At 47.2% G+C, this 23,895-nt stretch overlaps 2 protein-coding genes across 5 annotated transcripts in view; one reads left to right on the forward strand and one right to left on the reverse strand.

The window, feature by feature from the left end:
- LOC310632881 (uncharacterized protein) overlaps positions 1-23,895 on the reverse strand; it is a gene marked incomplete at its 5' end in the record, with an annotated part of 266,672 nt that overhangs the window by 209,272 nt on the left and 33,505 nt on the right. The gene's annotated exons all lie outside the window — the stretch shown is intronic.
- HDGFL2 (HDGF like 2) overlaps positions 5,262-23,895 on the forward strand; it is a 41,674-nt gene continuing 23,040 nt past the window's right edge. For all 4 annotated transcript variants that reach the window (XR_014492646.1, XR_014492647.1, XM_083363598.1 and 1 more), the window contains exons 1-5: positions 5,262-5,399; positions 16,279-16,355; positions 16,473-16,611; positions 17,125-17,331; positions 22,290-22,406. Coding sequence is in view for 2 of the 4 variants with exons in the window: in XM_083363598.1 (XP_083219724.1) it covers positions 5,328-5,399; positions 16,279-16,355; positions 16,473-16,611; positions 17,125-17,331; positions 22,290-22,406 (612 nt within the window). In the remaining 2 variants the exon portion in view is untranslated. The remainder of the gene's footprint in view (positions 5,400-16,278; positions 16,356-16,472; positions 16,612-17,124; positions 17,332-22,289; positions 22,407-23,895) is intronic.

The raw sequence follows: 23,895 nt of genomic DNA on the forward strand, positions 1-23,895 counted from the left end.
TAATTTCATGTATTTTAATTCTATATTATTTTTATATTATATTTTATGCTGCCCTGTAAACCGCCCTGAGTCCTTCGGGAATAGGGCGGTATAGAAATTTAAAGAAAGAAAGAAAGAAAGAAAGAAAGAATGAATTTATGAATGCTTTGCTTCCTAGTTCCCTTCAGATACAACATTTGGAGCAGGGGAATTGTGACTGTATATCTATCTCTATAATCCTAGTGGACAATCCCTTCAATATGAGCCAGCCGTGTGCTGCAGCTGCCAAAAAAGCCAACACAGTGCTAGGCTGCATTAACAGAGGGATAGAATCAAGATCACGAGAAGTACTAATACCACTTTACAATGCTTTGGTAAGGCCACACCTGGAATCCGGCATCCAGTTTTGGTCACCACGATGTAAAAAAGATGTCGAGACTCTAGAAAGGGTACAGAGAAGAGCAACAAAGATGATTGGGGGACTGGAGACTAAAACATATAAGGAACGGTTGCTGGAATTGGGAATGTCTAGTTTAACGAAGAGAAGGATTAAGGGGTGACATGATAGCAGTGTTCCAGTATCTCAGGGGCAGCCCCAAAGAAGAGGGAGTCAAGCTATTCTCCAAAGCACCTGAAGGCAGGACAAGAAGCAACGGATGGAAACTAGTCAAGGAGAGAAGCAACCTAGAACTAAGGAGAAGCTTCCTGACAGAACAATTAACCAGTGGAACAACCTGCCTCCAGAAGCTGTGAATACTCCAACACTGGAAGTTTTTAAGAAGAGTCTGAAATGGTGTAGGGTTTCCTGCCTGAGCAGAGGGTTGGACTAGATGGCCTCCAAGGTCCCTTCCAATTAATTATTATTATTATTATTATTATTATTATTATTATTATTATTATTATCTATACATCTCTATATATGTGTACGTTTATATTTATGTATTTTATATCTAGATAGAGATGGATAGAGATGAATAGATTAGATAGAGATGGATGGATGGATAGATAGATATGATATGATTGGGGTACAAAATAAATTTATTTTATATATTTCTTCCATGCTGCAAGTCTAATTAGTTTATGTCTTTGCAGTAGTCATCACATTACAAAAAAGATGTTGAGACTTAAGTGCAGAAAAGAACAACTAGGATGATTAAAGGCCTCGAGATTAAAAAAAACATGAGGAACAATTGCAGGAATTGGGTTTATCTAGTCCGCAGGAAAGAAGAACTGGGGTGACATGAGAGCAGTATTCCAGTACAGTATTTGAGGGGCTGCCCCAAAGAAAAGGGGGCTCAACCTGTTTTCCAAAGCAGCAAAAGAGAAGACAAGAAACAATGGGTGGAAACTAATCAGTGAGAGAAGCAACCTTGAACTAAGGAGAAATTTCTTAACAGTGAGAACAATTAGCCATGGAGCGGATGGACACCAGAAGTTGTAGCTGTTCCATCCCTGGAGGTTTTTAAGAAGAGATTGTGCAGCCCCTTGTCTGAAATAGTATCCTGCTTGAGCAGGGGGTTGGACTAGAAGACCTCCAAGGTCCCTTCCAGTTCTATTCTGATTGATTGAGGACTACTTGTATTAAAATTTGTAAACCGCCTGTTGTTAAAACTCTGGGCTGCATAGAATAAAACATACTCCCAAAAACACAATTCAAGTTTCAGTATATATAGTAGAATAAAATAGACTATATATATATATATATAAAAACAATAGAACCGAGCCGATCAAGATGGTTGTCAGAATCTAAAACAAGGCAAGCTGAAATGTACTACAAACATAATTTAAAAGCAGGAGAGAAATGAAAAGGTTGAAATGAAAATAGTAATATAGTGGGGACGTCATGGGGGAAGTAGATCTCCTAATACAGGGCTTTTCAACCAGTGGTACAGGTACCACCTGTGGTACATTGGCACCTAGCAGGTGGTACACGATCATCCTAGAAAAGTAGCGTGGGAGGGGGATGAGCTGAACCGGTGGCAGCACCGCACAAGCCTGAGCGAGAGACGGCTGGAGCTGCAGGGCTGTCGGCTCAGCGGAAGCGCCAGGATCAGCGCCAGGATCCAGCTGGAGCTCGGCGCTGATCCTGGCGCTTCCGCTGAGCCCAGAAGAAGCGCCCATCAGCTGGAATGTTGCAGCATCTCCAGGCTCTTGTGATTTACATTCAGACGCTTGGCAACTGATTCACATTTATGACGGTCACAGTGTCCCAGGGTCATGTGAAGTGACCAAAACCTGCTGCAACCACCCAGCAGACGGGGGGGGGGAATAAAAACCAAACACCCCCCATCCCACCCCCGCTGCCAATCCTCAACAGAAATGCTCACAACGATGAAAACCTCGGACAGGAGGAAGAGTGTCGCCGGGCGGGCAGGCGGGTGTCTTGCTCGGCTGTGGCTTGGGGGGGCACCTTTTTCAGTGCCATTGTAACTTCAAACAGTCATTAAGCGAACTGTTGTAAGCCGAGGACTACCTGTACTTCATCACTTTTTTTCTGTTTTGGTTATCAGGTTTTTGACACCTTGCTAGGCAACTGGTGGTACTCGGATGTTGCCATATCCTAAAAGTGGTACAATGGGTGAAAAAGTTGAAAAGCCCTGTCCTAATAAAGGGGTCTGAAACCCCCGGTCCGTGGACCAGAACCGGGCCGTGGCGTGCCAGCAACTGGTCCGTGCAAACAAGCAAAGCCCCATCCGCGGGATGCAGGCACCACACAAAACCAGGCCCCCTCCAGTCCGCAGAAAAACCTCTCTCCACGGAACCGGTCCCTGGTGCCCAAAAGGTTGGCGACCTTTCTCCTAATATATCCTCATCAAACTCTCCTCACAATTGCCTCCATCAAGCACCAACAAGGCTACCAAACAACCTCTGCAGATGTATTTCAACACTTCCTTAACATATGGCTGAAAGATCAAAGTTACTACTCTAGTGTCGGCATTAATTTTCTTAACTACAAGTCTAAAGCAATTTGCAACTGCCTTCTTCCAGAATATATATTTTTTAAGTCTTCCAGATAAAATTTCTGAGTAGTCTCCCATCCATTGAATAGGCCCAGTATTTAGCATCGGGGAAGCTGGGGAGGGGGGGTAGGGGGGGAAGAGAACTCATTCTGTTCAAAGGTGGGAAGCTCAAGATCCTCCCTATGATTAAAAATACAGGTAGTCCTCGACTTACAACAGTTCGTTTAATGACCAAAGTTACAACTGCACTGAAAAAAACGTGACATAGTTTTTCACCTAAGCAGCATCCTCGTGGTCCCGTGATCAAAATTGGGACACTTGGCAACTGGTTCTTATTTATGACGGTCGCAGTGCCCCGGGGGGGGGGAGGGAGGTCCTGTGATCCCCTTTTGCGACCTTCTGACAAGGAAAGTCAAAGGGGGGAGAGAAGCCAGTTTCACTTAACAACCGTGTGACTAACTTAACTGCACGTCATGGTTCCGATAGATGAAACCCTTCAAAGTCAATAGGGAAGCCAGATTCACTTAACAACCTTGTTTACTAACTTAACGGCTGCAGTGATTCACAACTGTGGCAAGGAAGGTCGTCAAATGGGGGCAAAACCCACTTATCAAGTGTCTCGCTTAGCAGCGGAAACTTTGGGCTCAATTGTGGTCGTAAGTTGAGGACTGCCTGTACATCCATTTTCTTTTTTATTTTCCCAATTGAGCTGCTGTTTTTCTTTAGCTTTAAAGAGGCACAAAGAGGAAGGAGCGTACGTGCCCAGATGCCAGCCTCCCAATGTGGCTTGTTCGGTGCCTGCCTCGCACGAGATCTGAGCTTGGCTGTTCCAATTCACATGCCAGGGAGACAGGCTCAGACCGCAAACAGCAGTTTATTTAATTAGGTGGATCCCATCCGGAGGGAAGAGGGAAGGAAGCCAGGAAACCGGTTGGGCAATGCCAATTATTTCCCGGGCTTTGTTTTTCTTCTCCTTTGCCACCTCCTGGGTAAGCAAAGGAAAATGTCCTTTTCGTAGCCGGGAGCAGGTTTGCAGTGGGTGTGGAGGCCACCAGGAAAAGCCATTATCAATTCTGCACCCTTGGGGTCCGTGAGCAGCAAGGCTGCTCTTGCTACAGACATTGGCCCAGATCACTCATGGATCAGGATTACTGGGAGGCCCAGATCACTCATGGGCCAGGATTACTGGGAGGCTGGACTACATCTCCTGTAATCTCCTGCCCGATTCCACCTAAGCACTAGGGGAGGGGGGTTCCACTCTTCTTGAGTCTACCAGGTCAGGAAAGGCAAGGCCTACAACACCCCACTTGGGGCAGAAAGGGTAGGCTTCTCTGACTGGCCTCCCTCACAGGGGCGTTGTGCCCCAGGGGCAGAGGGGGCCTGCTCTTCTGCCTGCATGTGGTGCACCCCTTCCTTACGACATGCCGTAAGGTTGGGGTCAACTTTTAACAACCGCTCAGATAGTCCTCAACTTATGACCACAATCGAGCCCAGAATTTATGTTGCTAAGTGAAGGCATTGAAGTGACTTTTGCCCCATTTTGGGACGTTCCTTGGCACAGTTCTTGAGCGAACCATTGCCGTTGTTAAGTGAATCTGGCTTTCCCCATCGACTTGGTCAGAAGGTTGCAAAATGGGACACACACACCCCCCCCCCCGTCATAAATATGGTTGAGCATTCAAATGTAAATCACGTGACCCTGGGGGATGCTGCAAGGGTCCTAGGTGTGAAAAAAATGTCACTTATTTGCAGCCCTGTTGTAACTTCAAACAGACACTAAACCAGGGGTCTTCAAACGTGGCCCTTTTATGACTTGTGGACTTCAACTCCCAGAATTCCTCAGCCAGGCACGCTGGCTGAGGAATTCTGGGAGTTGAAGTCCACAAGTCATAAAAGGGCCACGTTTGAAGACCCCCTGCACTAAACGAACTGTTGTATGTCAGGGACCACTTGTGGATTTTACTGCCCCTGAAAATGCTGCTCGCAAAACCAGGGGCTTCCAAGCATGTACAGAGTTCCCCCCAAGACGCTCCGCCCCCTCCCTCCGTCTCGCCTTCAGCCCCGCCCTTTGCCCCCCCTGCCGCTCTCCCCCCCGACGCCGCTTCTGCCCAATCCCGTCCTCTTTCGCCCCAACTGCTCCCGCCCCCCACTTCTTCCCTCCGCGGGCTCCGATTGGACGACGCTCAGGGAGCGCGAGCCGCGCGTGCCGACACGCCGCCAGCCAATCGGCCGCTCCGGCGCCGCCGAAGCGACACCGGCAAGGGCCAATCAGGCGCCGCCAAGCTCGGTTCCCGCCCTCCTTCTCCTTCAGGCCGGCGGCCACGCCCCTGCCCGGGTTGCCTGGCGAAGCCTGAGGCCTGCCCGGGGCCTGACTCGCCCGTCGCCGCGATGCCGCACGGCTTCAAGGCCGGAGACTTGGTCTTCGCCAAGATGAAGGGCTACCCGCACTGGCCGGCCCGGGTGGGTGAGAAAGCCGCGAGGGAAAGGAGGACGGGCGGGCGGGCGAGAGGGCGGGCGGGGGTGGAATGGGAAGAAGAGCCGTCGCCTAGCAACCGCGCCCTCCCCCCTCCCTCGTGGCGCGGGGGGGGCGTCTCCCCTCTCCTCCTCCCTCGGAGCGAGCCCTCCACGTGACTCCTTCGCGGGGTGGGGGGGGCGACCCCCTCTGCTCCATGGGGGGGGGCTCTGATAAAAGTGGGAGGGGGGAGCTTTGGGGGCTCTGCGCCCCCCCACCGGGAGGGGAGGGGAGGGGAGGGGTGGGTCTCGCGCGCCCCCCCCCACTTCTTTGCAAACCTGCAGGCTGTTCTGCAAACCCGGTGAATAGCCTGCTGCACGTTTCGTGCGTGGGAAGGCATAACTCCCGCGTGCGTTCTCGGTGGCTCGTGTGTGTGTGTGTGTGTGTGTGTGTGTGTGTGTGTTTGTTGTTTTGTTTTTTCCCGTGCGGGATGCAAAGAATTCCGCCCACTCCCCCCCACCCCGCCCCCGTGGACGTGCGTGCAGGTGCCGGATGCGGTTGCTGGGCGTGGGGAGGGGGCGCCTTGGGCTCGTGCCCTGTGGTGGTGTGCACGTTTGTGCAGTGTGTCGAGGGGTTTGCACGGATGCTTAAGTTACGCCGGTGTAGTAGGAGGTCTGGGTGTTAGCCGCCCGTTTGGTGTAGCGGTTAGGATGCTGGCCTCGAAGCCAGGAGAGGGTGAGTTCTAGTTCTGCCTTAGGCAGGAAAGGCAACTGAGTGACTTTGGGCCAGTCCCCGGGAGACGGTGAGTTCTAGTTCTGGCTTAGGCAGGAAAGCCAACTGGGTGACTTTGGGCCAATCACCAGGAGACAGTGAGTTCTAGTTCCGGCTTAGACACGAAAGGAAACTGGGTGACATTGGGCCAATCCCCAGGAGACGGTGAGTTCTAGTTCTGGCTTAGACACGAAAGGAAACTGGGTGACATTGGGCCAATCCCCAGGAGACAGTGAGTTCTAGTTCTGGCTTAGACATGAAAGGAAACTGGGTGACATTGGGCCAATCACCAGGAGACAGTGAGTTCTAGTTCCGGCTTAGACACGAAAGGAAACTGGGTGACATTGGGCCAATCACCAGGAGACAGTGAGTTCTAGTTCCGGCTTAGACACGAAAGGAAACTGGGTGACATTGGGCCAATCCCCAGGAGACGGTGAGTTCTAGTTCTGGCTTAGACACGAAAGGAAACTGGGTGACATTGGGCCAATCCCCAGGAGACAGTGAGTTCTAGTTCTGGCTTAGACATGAAAGGAAACTGGGTGACATTGGGCCAATCACCAGGAGACAGTGAGTTCTAGTTCCGGCTTAGACACGAAAGGAAACTGGGTGACATTGGGCCAATCCCCAGGAGACGGTGAGTTCTAGTTCTGGCTTAGACACAAAAGGAAACTGGGTGACATTGGGCCAATCCCCAGGAGACAGTGAGTTCTAGTTCTGGCTTAGACATGAAAGGAAACTGGGTGACATTGGGCCAATCACCAGGAGACAGTGAGTTCTAGTTCCGGCTTAGACACGAAAGGAAACTGGGTGACATTGGGCCAATCCCCAGGAGACAGTGAGTTCTAGTTCCGGCTTAGACACGAAAGGAAACTGGGTGACATTGGGCCAATCCCCAGGAGACGGTGAGTTCTAGTTCTGGCTTAGACACGAAAGGAAACTGGGTGACATTGGGCCAATCCCCAGGAGATGGTGAGTTCTAGTTCTGGCTTAGACATGAAAGGAAACTGGGTGACATTGGGCCAATCACCAGCAGATGGTGAGTTCTAGTTCTGCCTTAGACACGAAAGGAAATTGGCTGTGCATATTTGTGCCGTTGATTAGGTGGTTTGCATATATACTATATAAAGAGTTGGGCCAAACACCAGGAGATGGTGAGTTCTAGTTCCAGCTTAGGCATGAAAGCCAACTAGATGACTTTGGGCCATTCATCAGGAGATGGTGAGTTCTAGTTTTGCCTTAGGCATGAAAGCCAACTGGGGGACTTTGGACCAATCACCAGGAGATAGTGAGTTCTAGTTCCGGCTTAGGCACGAAAGGAAACTGGGATGACATTGGGCCAATCACCAGGAGATGGTGAGTTCTAGTTCTGCCTTAGACACGAAAGGAAACTGGCTGTGCATATTTGTGCAGTTTACAGGTGTTTTGCATATATACTATATAAAGAGGTGGGTCAATCACCAGGAGATGGTGAATTCTAGTTCTGCCTTAAGCATGAAAGCCGATTGGCTGACTTTGGGCCATTCATCAGGAGATGGTGAGTTCTAGTTCTGCCTTAGGCAGGAAAGGCAACTGGGTGACTTTGGGCCAGTCCCCGGGAGATGGTAATTTCTAGTTCCAGCTGAGGCAGGAAAGCCAACTGGGTGACATTGGGCCAATCACCAGGAGATGGTGAGTTCTAGTTCCAGTTTAGGCACGAAAGGAAAGTGGCTGTGCATATTTGTGCAGTTGATTATGTGGTTTGCATATATACTATATAAAGAGTTGGGCCAAACACCAGGAGAAGGTGAGTTCTAGTTCCAGCTTAGGCATGAAAGCCAACTAGATGACTTTGGGCCATTCATCAGGAGATGGTGATTTCTAGTTCTGCCTTAGGCATGAAAGCCAACTGGGTGACTTTGGACCAGTCACCAGGAGACGGTGAGTTCTAGTTCTGCCTTAGACACGAAAGGAAATTGGCTGTGCATATTTGTGCAGTTTACAGGTGTTTTGCATATATACTATAGAAAGAGGTGGGTCAATCACCAGGAGATGGTGAATTCTAGTTCTGCCTTAAGCATGAAAGCCGATTTGGCTGACTTTGGGCCAATCACCTGGAAATGGTGAGTTCTAGTTCTACCTTAGGCACAAACGTCCCCTGGGGCAGATTTCGGTCAGTCGCTGGGAGATGGTGAATTCTAGTGCTTCCTTAGGCATCCAAAGCAGCTGGGTGACTTTGAGCCAGTCCCTCAGCCCAACCCACTTCACAGGGTCGTTATGGGGGGAAAATAAAGAGGAAGGACTATTATGTACATTTGCCCTCTTGAGTTACTTATAAAGTCGTAATGGCAGGATAAATATCATATACGTCGTACATTATGCTGTGTATTGGCACACACAAAATATATACAGCGTACGTATATACAGCGTTGACCCTCACGGTGTCAGTCAACAGCTCCCACTTGACTGTGGAAGAGTCGCTTGCTTCTGTGTCCATGAGTAGCATAGTCCGTGATCTTGTTATCAAAGAATTGTTGACTTTCTCTTGCATTACCCCATGATTTAATAATAATAAAAGTTGGAAGGGGCCTTGGAGGTCATCTAGTCCAACCCCCCGCTCAGGCAGGAAACCCTACACCATTTCAGACAAATGGCTCTCCAGTCTCTTCTTAAAGACTTCCAGCGTTGGAGCATTCACAGCTTCTGGAGGCAGGTTGTTCCACTGGTGAATTGTTCTCACTGTTAGGTAGTTTCTCCTTAGTTCTAGGTTGCTTCTCTCCTTGATTAGTTTCCATCCGTTGCTTTAATCGAGAGGCGCTAGGCATGAGGGTTTGGGAGCACTTTAGGCCTCTTGTCAGTCTTCTGGAAGTTATATCTGAATACAGAATACCAGAATTGGAAGGGACCTTGGAGGTCGTCTAGTCTAACCCCTGCTCAAGTATGAGACACTCTTCCATTCTGGATGAATGGCTGCCCAATCTCGTATCGGTTTAAAAGTGTGCCAAAGAACGACAACTGGCCAGAATAACTGTTCTTTTGCCTAAGAAAGCAGGAAGCTATAAAAGGATTTTTTTAATTATTATTTTTTTTATCCACTGGACTCCTCTGTCAGCCATCATTGGAACTGTTTCTTATCAAGATTTTCTGCTTGGGTTTTATTTACGATTGTCCCTGCCGTCACACTCCATGAGATATTCACAGGTGTGAGTTTAAATGCACATACACACAGACACACGTTGTGTCTGCCCCTCTTCTCTTCCCAAAGTCTTAGGCCAAACAATCGATACAGTAATAAAAGCATCGCTAGCAAATGGTGCAATGAATTAGCACACCTGTCCCTGAAATAACTATAGTCTGAGTTTTAATAATAATAATCATGTTTAATGAATAAAAAAGAGAACCGAAGCGTACAGCTGATTGATATCGCTGTACCAGGAGATGCCAGAGTCGAAGAAAAAGAACTGGAAAAAATTACGAAATACAGCGACCTGGCCATTGAAACTAGCGTGATTATGGATGAAACACGTAACAGGGATACCCATTGTCATCGGGGCACTGGGAACTAGGTCCAAAAACTTTGCAAAACGCATCAAGAAATTGCAGCTTCCTGCAATAACTCCAGCAAAGCTACAAAAAACTGCGCTACTCGGAACATCTTACATTTTAGTGCCAGTCAATTTGAGCGTTCAGTTGACTGAGTTTCATGTTTAATGAATAAAAGTTATATAATAATCATTTTTCATGAATAAAAGTTAAATAATAATAATAATTTATTATTATATAAATGTTTTATGTAATAATAATTTGAGTGTTCGGTTGACTGAGTTTCATGTTTAATGAATAAAAGTTATATAATAATAATAATGTTGGAAGGGACCTTGGTGGTCATCTAGTCCAACCCCCTGCTCAGGCAGGAAAGCCTATCCCATTTCAGACAAATGGCTGTCCAGTCTCTTCTTAAAAACTTCCATTCACCGCTTCTGGAGGCAGGTTGTTCCACTGGTTAATTGTTCTAGCTGTTTCTCGATTGATGCCAGAGGCTTCGAGCAAGGAATAGCTGGCTTTAGGGGAAAAAAATCTGTCTTCCTCTTTCATCCCCAGTTTTGTATAAAATTGGCCCTGTAGGGTTGGTTGTTATTTTTAAGTTTGGTTATTTTAAATTCCCGCTCCTTCTAGCACTGAGGATGTTACCTCGTTTGGTAATGAAACGTCTGCAAGAAAACCATGAAGCTCTGAGAGCATCAACAATTGCACAGTGTTTAAAGCTTTTTAAAAATTTGTTTAAAAAGTTGCATTGAGAACTGCCCGAGGTTAGTATTTAGAAGAAAGAATAACAGTTGGAAGGGACCTTGGAGGTCTTCTAGTCCAACCCCTTGCTCAAGCAGGCCACCCAGTGCCATTCCAGACAAACGGTTGTCCAATTTCTTAGAAACTTCCAGAGGCACCCAGAACTTCTGGAGGCAAGTCATTCCACTGATTAATTGAGCGATTGATTGATAGCATTTTAAATTAAATCCATCTCACACACCTTGCAATCCCCCCAGATCTGTCCCTTGCACCCAGGACTGGTACTTTGGACGGCCCTGCTTGCTACCTCTCTGGATTGAATGAGTAGCCTTTAAACACGCATCTCATTACAATTACTTATCCGCTCCACACTTAATTAGTCTGCTAATCATCCTGTCAAATGCTCCATTGCAGGCTAAGTATCCATCACAGGGTTTACAGCACTTCCCTTGGTCTGAAGGAAATGAACCAGATCGCAGTAGTGAGAAAATAAGTAATTCTTGGAAATTTGGGCAGGCTTGGGGTAATTAATGAGGCTGGTCTCAGGATTTCTGCTCCGTAATCTCTTTGAGGATCTTTTGTCAACTAGTTCTCCGGATTTTTCCTTTCCTCTTTTTTTTTTCTTTTGAAAAATAGGGACAATAGCCCCCCCCCCTTTTTCCAGGAAGTTTCAAACGCTGGACCAGTCTTTCCTCAAAACTTGATGGTTTGAAGACGAGTGGACTTCAACTCCCAGAATTAAAGAATTGAAGTCCACCCATAACGATGATGATGATGATGGGTGGTGGTGATGGTGATAAAAGTTGGAAGGGACCTTGGAGGTCATCTAGTCCAAGCCCCTGCTCTTCAACCCGTCAAGGTTGAGAAACACTGTGCTAGACAATCAGGTAGTCCTCGACCACGATCCAGCCTCATTTATTTATTTATTTATTTATTTATTTATTTATTTATTTATTTATTTATTTAATTTATATACCGCCCCTCTGTTGTTAAGCGAGACATTTGTTAAGTGAGCCTTGCTCCCTTTTTCAACTTTCTTTTTTTGTTTTCACCACACTTGTGAAATGGGTTGCTGCCATCGATAAGTTAGTGACCTGGTTGCTAAGCGAATCTCGGCCTTCCATCGTTGACTGGGTTGGTCAGAAGGTCACCAAAGGTGATCCCATGACCCCGGGACGCAGCAAAGGTCATAAATACGAACCAGTTGCCAAGAAACCCGGATGTCGATCACACGATCCTGGGGATGCTAGAAAAGTCGTAACTATGAAAAACGGCCGTAAGTCCCATTTCTCACTGCCGCTGCAACTTGAACGGTCGCTAAACAAACGGTTGTAAGTCGAGGATTACCCGTATTCTACACCAGAGGTCACCAACCTTTGTCAGTTGGCGGACCGAAGGAAAAGGCAGGGGGGGGAGGATTTTTCGTGCGTGCGCACGGGGCCGCAAGCACGCGCGTGCCAAAACCGGGGCGGGGCTACCGCCCACATGATACTCGCTAACCCTGCCCCGTTGTTGTGTGGAACAGCCCATTGTTTCTACGTCCCGTGGCACGACGGCCGTTTTTGCACCTTGCAGCGTGGCGGTCTGTTTTTGCTCCTCGTGGCGCAGCGGCACCCAGTTTTGCACCCCGCAGCGCGCCGTTGGCCCATTTTTGTGTGGCACGGCAGCGTCCATTTTTGCTCCTTGCGGTGTGGCGGCGGCCTAGTTTTGCGCCCCACAGCGAGGTGGTGCCCCATTTTCGTGCCCCGAGGCACATTGGCAGACCGTTTTTGCACCCGGCGGTGCGGCCTGATTTTGCGCGCTGCGGCGCTAGCACAAGTGAGGGTGGGTGTGCACACACGGGCATGCACTGGCCAGCCTGTCCCCTGCATCCCAGCGGCTAGTAGGCCGCGCAGCCCACTACCGGGCTGCAGCCCAACGGTTGGGAATCCCTGTTGCACACTGCAATGTCTAAGAAAGTCGTCCTTGATATTTTTAGCACTGCTAACAAACCTCTCTGCTCAATCTGACTTTTCCCTTCACGATATCAGCCTACTACAGTTTCCTTTTGGCTTCGCTCTTTTTGCGAATGGACACTGAGCAGTTCTGATCTTGACTTTACAAGTTCTTGTAAAGGCGTATTTAATGTTTTCCAGCTTTCTCCCCACCCCTTCATGGGACCTCCTTGCAGCGTGTACTTTGGGTAATCCTCTTTAGAAATTCCCACCCATTCAGAGTGTCTATTTCTATCAGCTTTCCTTGCTGCGGATGTAGTTTGGGGCGATTTTAAGGCTGTCCAAACAGACTCCGATAACGAAAAATGTCGCTCAGAGCTGAAACGAGGGGCCCTTGGTGCTCTCTGCGCTTAGGCCACAGGTCTGCAACCCGCGGCTCCGGAGCTGCATGCGGCTCTTTCAGCCGTTTCCTGCGGCTCCCAGTCCTCTGCCATGTGCAGTCCAAAAAAAAAAGTGTGACTAAAAAAGTTCAACCAATCAATTCAAATATGCAGGGTAGGTGCATATCTCACCTTGGCTCCACTCTTCAGTCAAACCCTGTTCTGCGCATGTGCGTATGTACACGCATGCACATGCATTTTTTGCGGCTTCCAGTTTTTCCTTTTGTGAGGGAACCGGTTCCGAGTGACTCTTTCACTGTTTCAGGTTGCTGACCCCTGGCTGAGGCTGTCCGCTGGCAGACGTTTCGTTATCCCAAACTAGGTAACGTGATAATCGCAATAAGATATGCGGCCTTGATGATGTTACCTAGTTGGGTAATGAAACGTCTGTCAGAAAACCCACTAAGCTCGGAAAGGGCCGAGGACTCGCCCGATAGACTCAGAGCAGCGTGCCCTTATTGATTATTGCCGTGAATTTATTTTATTTTATTTTTAAAATGACTTTTGTGGAGGGTTTTTTTGGTCTTCCTGTAGTTCAGGATTTTGTTCAATTCTGACTTCCCTTGATTCTAAGGGGAGAACTCTAGCGTTGCAATGTCGGGAGGGTTTTTCAACCACAGGCCCAATTGGTCAGTTCTGGCCGGCAGGCTTGAGTTGTTTCGGGACAGCTTTGTCGGATGGGTGAATCCAGGAGGGTGAAATCTCCCTTCAGTCAAAAGTTGATTCTGAGCACCTTCCAAAGCACAGCCCTGCAGGTTTTTGGCAGTGCCCCCGTCTTCAAATTTGAAACTTTTCCCAGCTTTTAAGACAGAAACTTTTGAGTCGGATTTTGGGAGCGTTTCTGTTATTAACAAAATAACAGTTGGAAGAGACCTTGGAGGTCTTCTAGTCCATCCCTGTAAATAATTTCAGACAAATGGTTGTCCAGTCTCTTCTTAAAAACTTCCGGTGTTGGAGCATTTCACAACTTCTGGAGGCAGGTTGTTCCACTGGTTAATTGTCCTCACTGTCAGGAAATTTCTCCTTAGTTCTAGGTTGCTTCTCTCCTTGATGAGTTTCCATCCGTTGCTTCTTGTCCTGCCTTCAGGTACTTTGGAGAACAGCTTGACTCCCTCTTCTTTGGGGCAGCCCTTCAAATATTGGAAGACTGCTATCATGTCCCCCCTCGCCCTTCTCTTCATTAAACTAGAGATACCCAATTCCAGCAACCGTTCCTTATATGTTTTGGCCTCCAGTCCCCTGATCCTCTTTGTTGCTCTTCTCTGCACTCTTTCTAGAGTCTCAACAACTTTTTTAAATCGTGGTGACCAAAACTGGATGCAGCATTCCAAGTGTGGCCTTACCAAGGCCTTGTAAAGCGGTATTAACACTTCACATGATCTGGATTCTCTCCCTCTGTTGATGCAGCCTAGCACTGTGTTGGCTTTTTTGGCAGCTGCAGCACACGGCTGGCTCATATTGAAGGGATTGTCCACTAGGACTCCAAGATCCCTCTCGCAGTTGCTACTATTGAGCAAGGTACCCCCTATACTATATCTGTGTCTTCTAGTGCTTAAGGGCCTACCACAGAGAAGAGGAAGGGATCCACGTCTTCTCCAAAGCACCTGAAGGCAGGACAAGAAGCAACGGATGGAAACTAATCAAGGAGAGAAGCAACCTAGAACTAAAGAGCAAAAATAAAATAAAACAGTATTTTTTCACACTGAACGACCATTGTATCGTTCCCCCATGATGACATGATCAAAATTCGGATGCTTGGCCACTGACTCATATTTACGACGGTCGTAGCGTCCCGGGGTCATGTGATTCCCCCTTTGCCACCTGCTGACAAGCAAATTCAACAAGGGGAAGCCAGATTTCACTTTACAACCGTGCTACTAACTTGACAACAAGTGCAGCGATTCGTGTAACAACTGTGACCAACTCACTCAGTAGCTACTTTCCTTAGCGCTAAAGTGCACGTTCTGGTCCCGATTGCTGCCGTAAGTTGAGGACTGGAGAAGCCCTTTTAACTACGTCTAGCTAAGTGCCATTTTTGCAAGTTTGCCTGCTGCCTTCTAAACTGTTTGGGGGCTTTCGTGCAGGGATGGTATCCCCCTGGTGCTGTTTTTCTTCCAAGAACGTCTGGGCGAATTGGAAAGGGTTGTCCTCTTCCCACCGTTGGTGATGTCCTTTGCATAAACTAAACAGTGGAACAGGAGCTATACCGTCCTTTGCATTCCCGTCCTGACAAAAATGTTCTTAATCTGTGCAGTCTGTTAAAAAAAAACATATTTTTGTATTAGTCATTCCAGTCTGGAGAATTATTATGTGCTATTCGTATGGGAACCGTTGTCAGACTTGACTCATCCCAAAGAAAGTTTTATTTCTAAGGCCAAATTGTGTTCAGTTCTGGATACCCCATTTTAGCAGGAGTATGTATGTGTGTGTATGTATGTATGTATGTATGTATGTATGTATGTATGTAGTGCAACATTAAAGTGCAACATTAGGGGCAGCACAATGGTGAATAGAATGAGAAGGATGTGTATATATAATGTATGTTTTTATTTGTGGTTTTTACTTGTGTGTAGTGTGCAATGTGGACAGCACTTAATTTTGTCATGTTACACAATGACAAAGATATTCTATTCTATATTCTGCTCTTATTCTACTATGTTCTGTTCCAGTCTAGTCAAGTCTTCCATTCCTTATTCTATTCTATTTCCATTCCATTCTATTCTTCCATTCCTTATTCTATTCTATTCTATTCTATTCTATTCTATTCTATTCTATTCTATTCTATTCTATTCTATTCTATTCTATTCCATTCCATTCCATTCCATTCCATTCCATTCCATTCCATTCCATTCCATATTCTAAATTCTATTCTATTCTATTCTAAATTTTTCTTCCATTCTTTATTCTATTCTATTCTATTCTATTCTATTCTATTCTATTCTATTCTATTCTATTCTATTCTATTCTATTCTATTCTATTCTATTCTATTCTATTCTCTATTCCATTTATTCCATATTATCCTGTCCTATCCTATCCTATGTATTTATCTTTTATGATTGTAAGCCCATCTTGAGATGGATGACCAATACATTTTATAAATATACAGGTAGTCCATGTGACACCCCCCCAAGGATCCTGCAACTGTCTAAATATAAACCAATTGCCAAACATCTGATCTGATCTCATGATGACCAAAACTGGATGCAGTATTCCAAGTATGGTCTTGCTTATGGGAAGCCAGCTGAGACAGTCACACCGCTTAGCAACACAGTTTCCGGTCCCAGTTATGGCCATTAAGCAAGGTCTACCTGCATACTGTCCGCTTCCCTTTTCAGCTCTTAGGCAGATATAAAACCTGTATGACTCTCGTGTGACACCATTAGCCGTGATATTGGGCTGGTCCCTGCTTGAATGTGGCCAATCTTTCATTCAGCCTCCAATTTTTATTGATTGTTGTCTCCCTCTTTTTTTCCCCCAGATTGACGACATCGTTGATGGGGCTGTGAAGCCTCCCCCCAACAAATACCCCATATTCTTTTTCGGCACCCACGAGACGTAAGTGCCAACGTTGGGAGGTTCTGCGGGCGAGTCGGGGACATAAGCAGTGTGGGATGACCATCCCTTTCTCTCCAAACCCTTCCGTTTCTTCTTTGCTCTGTCCGTATCCTGCAGGGCATTTTTGGGCCCCAAGGACCTCTTCCCTTATGAGAAGTACAAGGACAAATACGGGAAGCCCAACAAAAGGAAAGGTTTCAATGAAGGATTGTGGGAAATCCAGAACAACCCTCACGCCAGCTACAGCGCACCTCCAGTGAGTCTGACATCAGGTGGCCAGTTTTTGCAGCAGAAGAGGATCTTTGTAGCAAAGGGCTGAGCTGCTGGATATTCTGGCTGGGGAATTCTGGGAGCTGATATCCACTTCCTAGCCAGGGCATTCTGGGAATTGAAGTCTAAACATCCCAGCTAGAGAATTCTGGAGGTTGAAGCCCACTTCCTAGCCAGGGAATAATGGGACTTGAAGTCCAAACATCCCAGCTAGAGAATCCCGGGAGTTGAAGGCCACTTCCTAGCTGGGGAATTCTGGGAGTTGAAGGCCACACATGCTGGTTGGGGAATTCTGGGAGTAGAAGTCCGCACACTTTGAAGTTGCCAAGTTTGAAAAACATTGCACAAGACTTCCAGCTGCTGTCGTGAATCTGCTTCTCATTTGCTGGGCTCTTGACTCTGCATTCCTCCATTAAATTTTGAGTCATGTTCCGAGGCCTCCCGCTTTTTCAGTCACTGCTCTCCTTTTGTCCCTTTCTCTCCTTCCCTACCCCAATAGCCATTGAGCTCCTCTGACAGCGAAGGTGGCGATGTCGACCCTGCCGGTGGAGGAGGGGGAGGAGGAAGCGACGTTCCCGGGGAGGAAGGCTCGACCCCAACCACGGGGGTCGGCGCAGCGGGGATGACCGTGGAGAAGGCGGAGAGCGACGATTCGGACAAAGGAAGCGACCACAGCAGCATGAAAAGGAAAACGTTAGCCATGAAAGTGAGCAATTTCCGGATGGTGCCGATTGGGAGCAACACCCTTGTTGATTCTCGGCTTTTTTTTTTTTTTAACATCTTGACCCCAGGCCAAAACTGAATTGTGGTTGAGAACGTGGAAGCTAGTAAGGGTCTGGATGGGGATGAACGAGAGCTTCATCCTGGCAACACACAGAGCAGGTAGCCCTTAACTTACAACCATTCATTTTAACAACCAACTGAAATTACCCTGGCGCTGGAAAAAAAGCCTTTTGCCACAGGTCCTCGCACTTATGACCGTCGCAGTGTCCCCACAGTCATGTGATCAAAACCTGGCGTCTCTCATGTAGCCTCCTGAGGCCACACTTATGGCCCTTTGCATCTTTCCTAGCCAGCTTCAAACAAGCAAAGTCAGAGGGGGGGGGAAGAACCAGATTGGTTTAACAACGTTTAACAATGGTGTGATTCACTATAACAACCACAGCAAGAAAAGGTCATCACATTTAACGAGCAGTGATGGGTGTTCCGATCCCCATTGCGGTCGTAAGTTGAGGACTACCTGTTGCTCCATGTCTTTAAAAACTTCCGCGTTCAGGGAAGGTCCGTTTTGAATTCTGGAGGGAAGGGCCATACTTCCCCAAGGAAGTCGGGGTGGGGTCTGGACTTGTATTAGGGCAGGGGTCTTCAAGCTTGGCCCTTTTATGACTTGTGGACTTCAACTCCCAGAATTCCTCAGCCAGCGTGCCTGGCTGAGGAATTCTGGGAGTTGAAGTCCACAAGCAGGGGTCTTCAAGCTTGGCCCTTTTATGACTTGTGGACTTCAACTCCCAGAATTCCTCAGCCAGCGTGCCTGGCTGAGGAATTCTGGGAGTTGAAGTCCACAAGCAGGGGTCTTCAACCTTGGCCCTTTTATGACTTGTGGACTTCAACTCCCAGAATTCCTCAGCCAGCGTGCCTGGCTGAGGAATTCTGGGAGTTGAAGTCCACAAGCAGGGGTCTTCAACCTTGGCCCTTTTATGACTTGTGGACTTCAACTCCCAGAATTCCTCAGCCAGCGTGCCTGGCTGAGGAATTCTGGGAGTTGAAGTCCACAAGCAGGGGTCTTCAACCTTGGCCCTTTTATGACTTGTGGACTTCAACTCCCAGAATTCCTCAGCCAGCGTGCCTGGCTGAGGAATTCTGGGAGTTGAAGTCCACAAGCAGGGGTCTTCAACCTTGGCCCTTTTATGACTTGTGGACTTCAACTCCCAGAATTCCTCAGCCAGGCAGGCTGGCTGAGGAATTCTGGGAGTTGAAGTCCACAAGGTCATAAAAGGGCCAAGGTTGAAGACCTCTGTATTAGGACTTTGCTCATCTGCAACCTGGAACCAGGCATCTCGCTGGCCATCCCCTCACACCCTGGTCATCTCTTGGATAGACTACTGTAAGGCACTCTACATGGGACGGTCCTTGAAGACCAGCTGGAAGCTTCAGCTGGTCGAGGAGGCCAGCCTTAGGCAGTGATGGGTGCCAGTGGGTTCACCCATTGTAATTCTCGCTGTTTATTTGCCTTACGCGTCAAAAGAAAAATTGCAAATTCAAACGAGCAGGATGAAAAAAAAGAAATTAAAATGTGACGGGGACGATAGGCCCGTCAGCGCATTTACCCCCCCCCCAGGAACATCTTAAATATGGGGGTGGGGCAAGGCCCGCAGAAGTTAAGTTAGATTTAAAACTCTGGAAGTCAATACCAGAGACAAGTGGATTTTTGACAATCCTGTTAAAAAAATAGGATTTTTTTTAATTATTTTTTTTTTTACAATCAAGTTTAAAGCGCCTTAATTCTCCTGCTTGGAGAACTGCTCAGCTTCCCGCTTTGCCTCTGGGTGCAATTCGAGATGCTGGTTTATCGCCTTGAATGCCCTTTAGGGCTCGGCCCCTGGGCATTTGGGGGAGGGGGCGTTGTTCCTCCTTCCAGAGATCCAAAATGTGCTTTTTCAGGAGGCAACTAGACTTTCTTGTTTTTCCTTGAAGACGTTTCGCTTCTCCTCCAAGAAGCTTCTCCAGCTCTGACGGGATAGTGGAGAATGGAAGGATTTATACTCCTTGCAGACAGCTGGTCATTTGCATCCTTTTAGAGAGTCGTTGAGGCCACTTGGAGGCTTATCTGTGTCCTCAGGGTCACCCGAGCGGTGCAAATGAGCGTGGAGCCGCCTTGGAGCTGCTGAATGTCTAAAACGGAATTTCTAAAAGGATGCAAACGACCCGCTGTCGACAAGGAGTATAAATCCTTCCATTTTTCCCACCATCCGGTCAGAGCCGAGGAAGCTTCTTGGACGAGAATTGAAACGTCTTCAAAGAAAAACAAGAAAGTCCAGTTTCCTCCTTAAAAAACCCAAACAAAAGCACCTTTGGGACAACCTGGATGACTGAGAATCTCCATTGCCTTTTTTCCAGAGGGTTTTGCCCATCTGTTAAAATTTGGAGCAGGGGTCTTCAAAGTTGGCAACTTTAAGACTTGTGGACTTCAACTCCGAGAATTCCTCAGCCAGCCCTGGCTGGCTGAGGAATTCTGGGAGTTGAAGTCCACAAGTCTTAAAGTTGACCAGTTTGAAGACTCCTGATTTGGAAAAGGGAGATTTCCTTGACCCACGGAAGCCTCAGATCATCTCTAGCCCCACAACTAAGGCCTTCCCAGATGCTAAATGCCCTTTTCTGGAATACATTCCCCTGGAGATTTTGGCTGAGCCTCTGGGCTCCTGCGTTTTCCAAAACACGAACGTCTTTGCTTTGGAGTTTGCGGTGCCTTTTTGATCCTCCCGCAGTGGGAATATTTGTTTGGGACTGTCCCCAGCGGTACCTTGGGGGAATTTTAATTATGTATCTGTGACGGGCTTTGTTTCAAGCCGATTCCTGCACGGAGTAAGTACATCAGGCAGAATTGATTGTGGTTGGACTGGCGCACACAGAGAATCCTCAACTTTACGACCGTTCGTTCAGTGTCCGTTTAATGAACAAACTGACTGATGATCATTTTTCACACGGATGACCGTTGCTGCATCCCCATGGTCCTGTAATCAAAATTGGGACGCTTGGCAACTGGTGGCTCCTTACAACGCCGTATCCCGGGGTCCCGTAATCCCCTTTTGCGACCTTCTGACCAGCAAAGTCAATGGGTGAAGCCAGATTCACTTAACAACCATGTTGCTAACTTAACAACTGCAGCGATTCTCTTAGCAACTGTGGGAGGAAGGTCGTTAAATGGAGCAAAGTTCACATCTCTCTTGCTTAGCCATGGAAATGTTGGGCTGCGTTGTGGTCGTAAGCCGAGGACTACCAGTATGCCATATAATTAGCATTTCTGTCTTGGGCTCTGCTGGGACGAGAAGATCCACTTAGTACGGGCAGTCCTGAACTTACGACCCCAATTTAAAAAGTCTTCAAATGGCGATCCTATGACCCTTTTGCAAATTCACGCCAAGCACCCTAATTTTGATCTGTGGGGATGCTGCAAAAGTCATCGGCGGCGTGAGGGCCGATGATCAGTCACTTTGTCCATTGCATTTGTAACTTTGGACGGTCACTAAACGAAGGATTGAAGTCGTGGACTACCTATAAGTCTTTTATCCTCACCACTTTCTACAGAGGGACGATCGAGAGCATCCTGTCATACAGCATCACAGTCTGGTTTGGAAGCATCCCTGCTTCAGACAGGAAGGCTGTGCAGAGAGTGGTGAGGACAGCAGAAAAGATGATTGGCAGTTCCCTCCTTCCCATCCAGGACGTGGCACAGAAGCGTTGCTTGAGCAGGGTCCGCAAGATTGTCTGGGACACTACACACCCTCTTCACAACCTGTTTTACTTGTTCCCTTCTGGGAGTGGGGGGGCTCCGTGGTATCCAAAGCAGAACATCCAGATTCAGCCGCAGTTTTGTTCCATATAGGATTAACCTTGTGAACTCTCAAGCTTTCTCTTTCCGCTATGTATTCAAGATGGACAGTGAATAATATTTATACGTTACTTATACATAAGGGTGTAGGTCTATAGTATACATATGTTGTATATATATGGCATGTTTTAAATGTGTGTTATGTATGTGTACACTCTGAGGGCAGGAAGGCAGTGCAGAGAGTGGTGAGGACAGCAGAAAAGATCATTGGCAGTTCCTTCCCTTCCATCCATGACGTGGCACCTAAGCGTTGCTGGAGCAGGGTCCGCAAGATTGTCTGGGACGCTACACATCCCCTCCACGACCTGTTTTTCTTTGTCACCTTCTGGGAGGCGGGGACTTTGTGCCCTCCGAAGCAGAACATCCAGATTCTGTAATAGCTTTGTACCATATACAGGTAGCCCTCGACCTAGAACCACACAATGGAGCCCAGAGTTTCTGCTGCTAAATGAAACGTTTGCCCCATTTGACGACCTTTTCCCGCCACAGTTATTAAGCGAGTCACTGCAGTTGTTAACTCAGTAACACAGTTCAGTGAATCCGACTCCCCCAGTGACTTGGCTTGGCAGAAGGTTGCCAAAGGGGATCACGTGAGACACACACACACACACACACACACACACACACACCACATGACGCACACACGCACATATGACGCACATATTTAGGACACTGTCACCGTCCTAAATATGAGTCAAGCATCCGAACGTAAAACGCGTGGAGCACGGGGATGCCGCAAAGGTCGAAAGTGTTGAAAATGGTCGTAAGTTGCTTTTTTCCAATGCCGTTGTAACTTTGAACAGCCACTAAGCGAACTGTTGTAAGGCAAGGACTCTGTGTGTGTGTATGTGTGTGTGTGTGTGTGTGTGTGTGTGTGTACACGTATGTATGTGTTCTTTTGAGAGCAAACATCAGAATTCCATTTTTTAACGTGCCAATGTGTTCAGGGGAAAAAAAGTGAAAGCATTAAAGCTTATCGTAATTAAAAGAAAGGAATAATTATTAGGCCATCTCTGATGCAGCATCCCGATTTTATTCCTTTTCTCCTCTCCTAGATGCCGGCAGCCAAACGGCCCAGGAAATCTTCAAGTGACCTCGAGCAGGCCAGCCCTTCTCCTTCGGAGGAGGAGAACTCGGAAAGCTCGTCTGAATCAGAAAAGTACAGTGACCAGGTCGGGTTTGTGCGGGTAGAGCCTTTGTTTTGTGATCTGTGGAGTTATTTTAGAGAAGGGGGACCACAGCGCAAGTGGGAGCTGTTGGATTTTCCCACCCGCTAACCCCAAGCTTTGAGCCACGTTTTTCCCCTCTCTCTCTTATATAAAAGTCGTTCTACTCTAAGGAGAAATTTCCTGACAAGTGAGAACAATTAATCAGTGGAACGGCTTGCCTCCAGAACTTGTGGGGTGCTCCAACCCTGGAGAAACATTGGAGAGAAACCCCTGGAGTTGGTGTGGCAAGAGTTACTTACATTCCAACGTGACTTAATTTTTTTTTATTTTTACTTTGACTGATTACTCGGGTGAGTAACGAAACGTTTCCGATTAACAAACTTGGCTCCGGTTGCCAGGATTTAACCCTTTTTGAAACATCCATCGTTGGGAGGTTTTTTAAAGAAGAGAATGGACGACCATTTGTCAGAAATGGCATAGGGACTCCTGTTTGGACAGGGGGTTGGACTAAATGACCTCCAACGTCCCTTCCAGCCCTATTATTTTGACTGCGTTCAGTATGGATCCATGCTGGTAATTGTAATAATGGGAAGAAATTATTTAGTCGTTCAAAAGCACTTAATAGGGGGTGAAAGAATGTCTGCGAACCTTTTATATCAGCGGCGGGCAATTAATTTTGCAAGGGGGTCACCTGAAAAACTGGGGCTGTTGGGGAAGGCCGAACCAACAAGGCTGTGAAATTGTGTAGGCACGCATTCCTGCACGTAATTAGCAGTCTCCTTCAGAATAACAACGATGCGGTTGTATGGCGTGCGTGACGTATACTTGTTTACATTTGATTTCTAATTTCTGATCGCCCTCAAGCAGGCTGGACAGGGAGAGCCAAAGGGACGGATATGGGCCGGAGGGAGGAGGGCATAAAATACCCAGGTCTGTTTTAGGTGGATCCATACTTCCTGCAGGACAGTGATCTATAACACGGATTATCTTTTTAGCGGATCAAAGTTCTGTGGCTAAACGAGGCCGAACAGTAGATGGTGCCGTGTTCTTACGGAATGCATTAAGCCAGTATTGTATTTATTTGTTTGCTTGCTTGGTTTTTTTTTTAAATTCCCCTTTGATTATTTTTCTAAATAACTCAAGGCAGCTATCATACTTAATACAGGTACCGTGTTTCCCTGAAAATAAGACCTGGTTGGTTAGCTAGTTAGTTAGTTAGTTATTTTTGTGTGTGTGTATGTATGTAATACACACACACACATATACACACACACATATATACACATACACGCACATATACATATATGCATACATATGTATATACGTATACACCTATACGTATACACGTATATACGTATACACGTATAAATGTATGTGTATATTTTGTGTGTGTGTGTGTGTGTGTGTGTACGGCCTCCAAAAGAAGCATTACGTCTTATTTGTGGGGGGGAGTCTTTTCCACCCCACTGTCTCGCCTCGTGGTGGTGCCAAG

This window comes from Vipera ursinii (genome assembly GCF_947247035.1).
Source record: "Vipera ursinii genome assembly, chromosome: 1".
NCBI lineage: Eukaryota > Metazoa > Chordata > Lepidosauria > Squamata > Viperidae > Vipera > Vipera ursinii.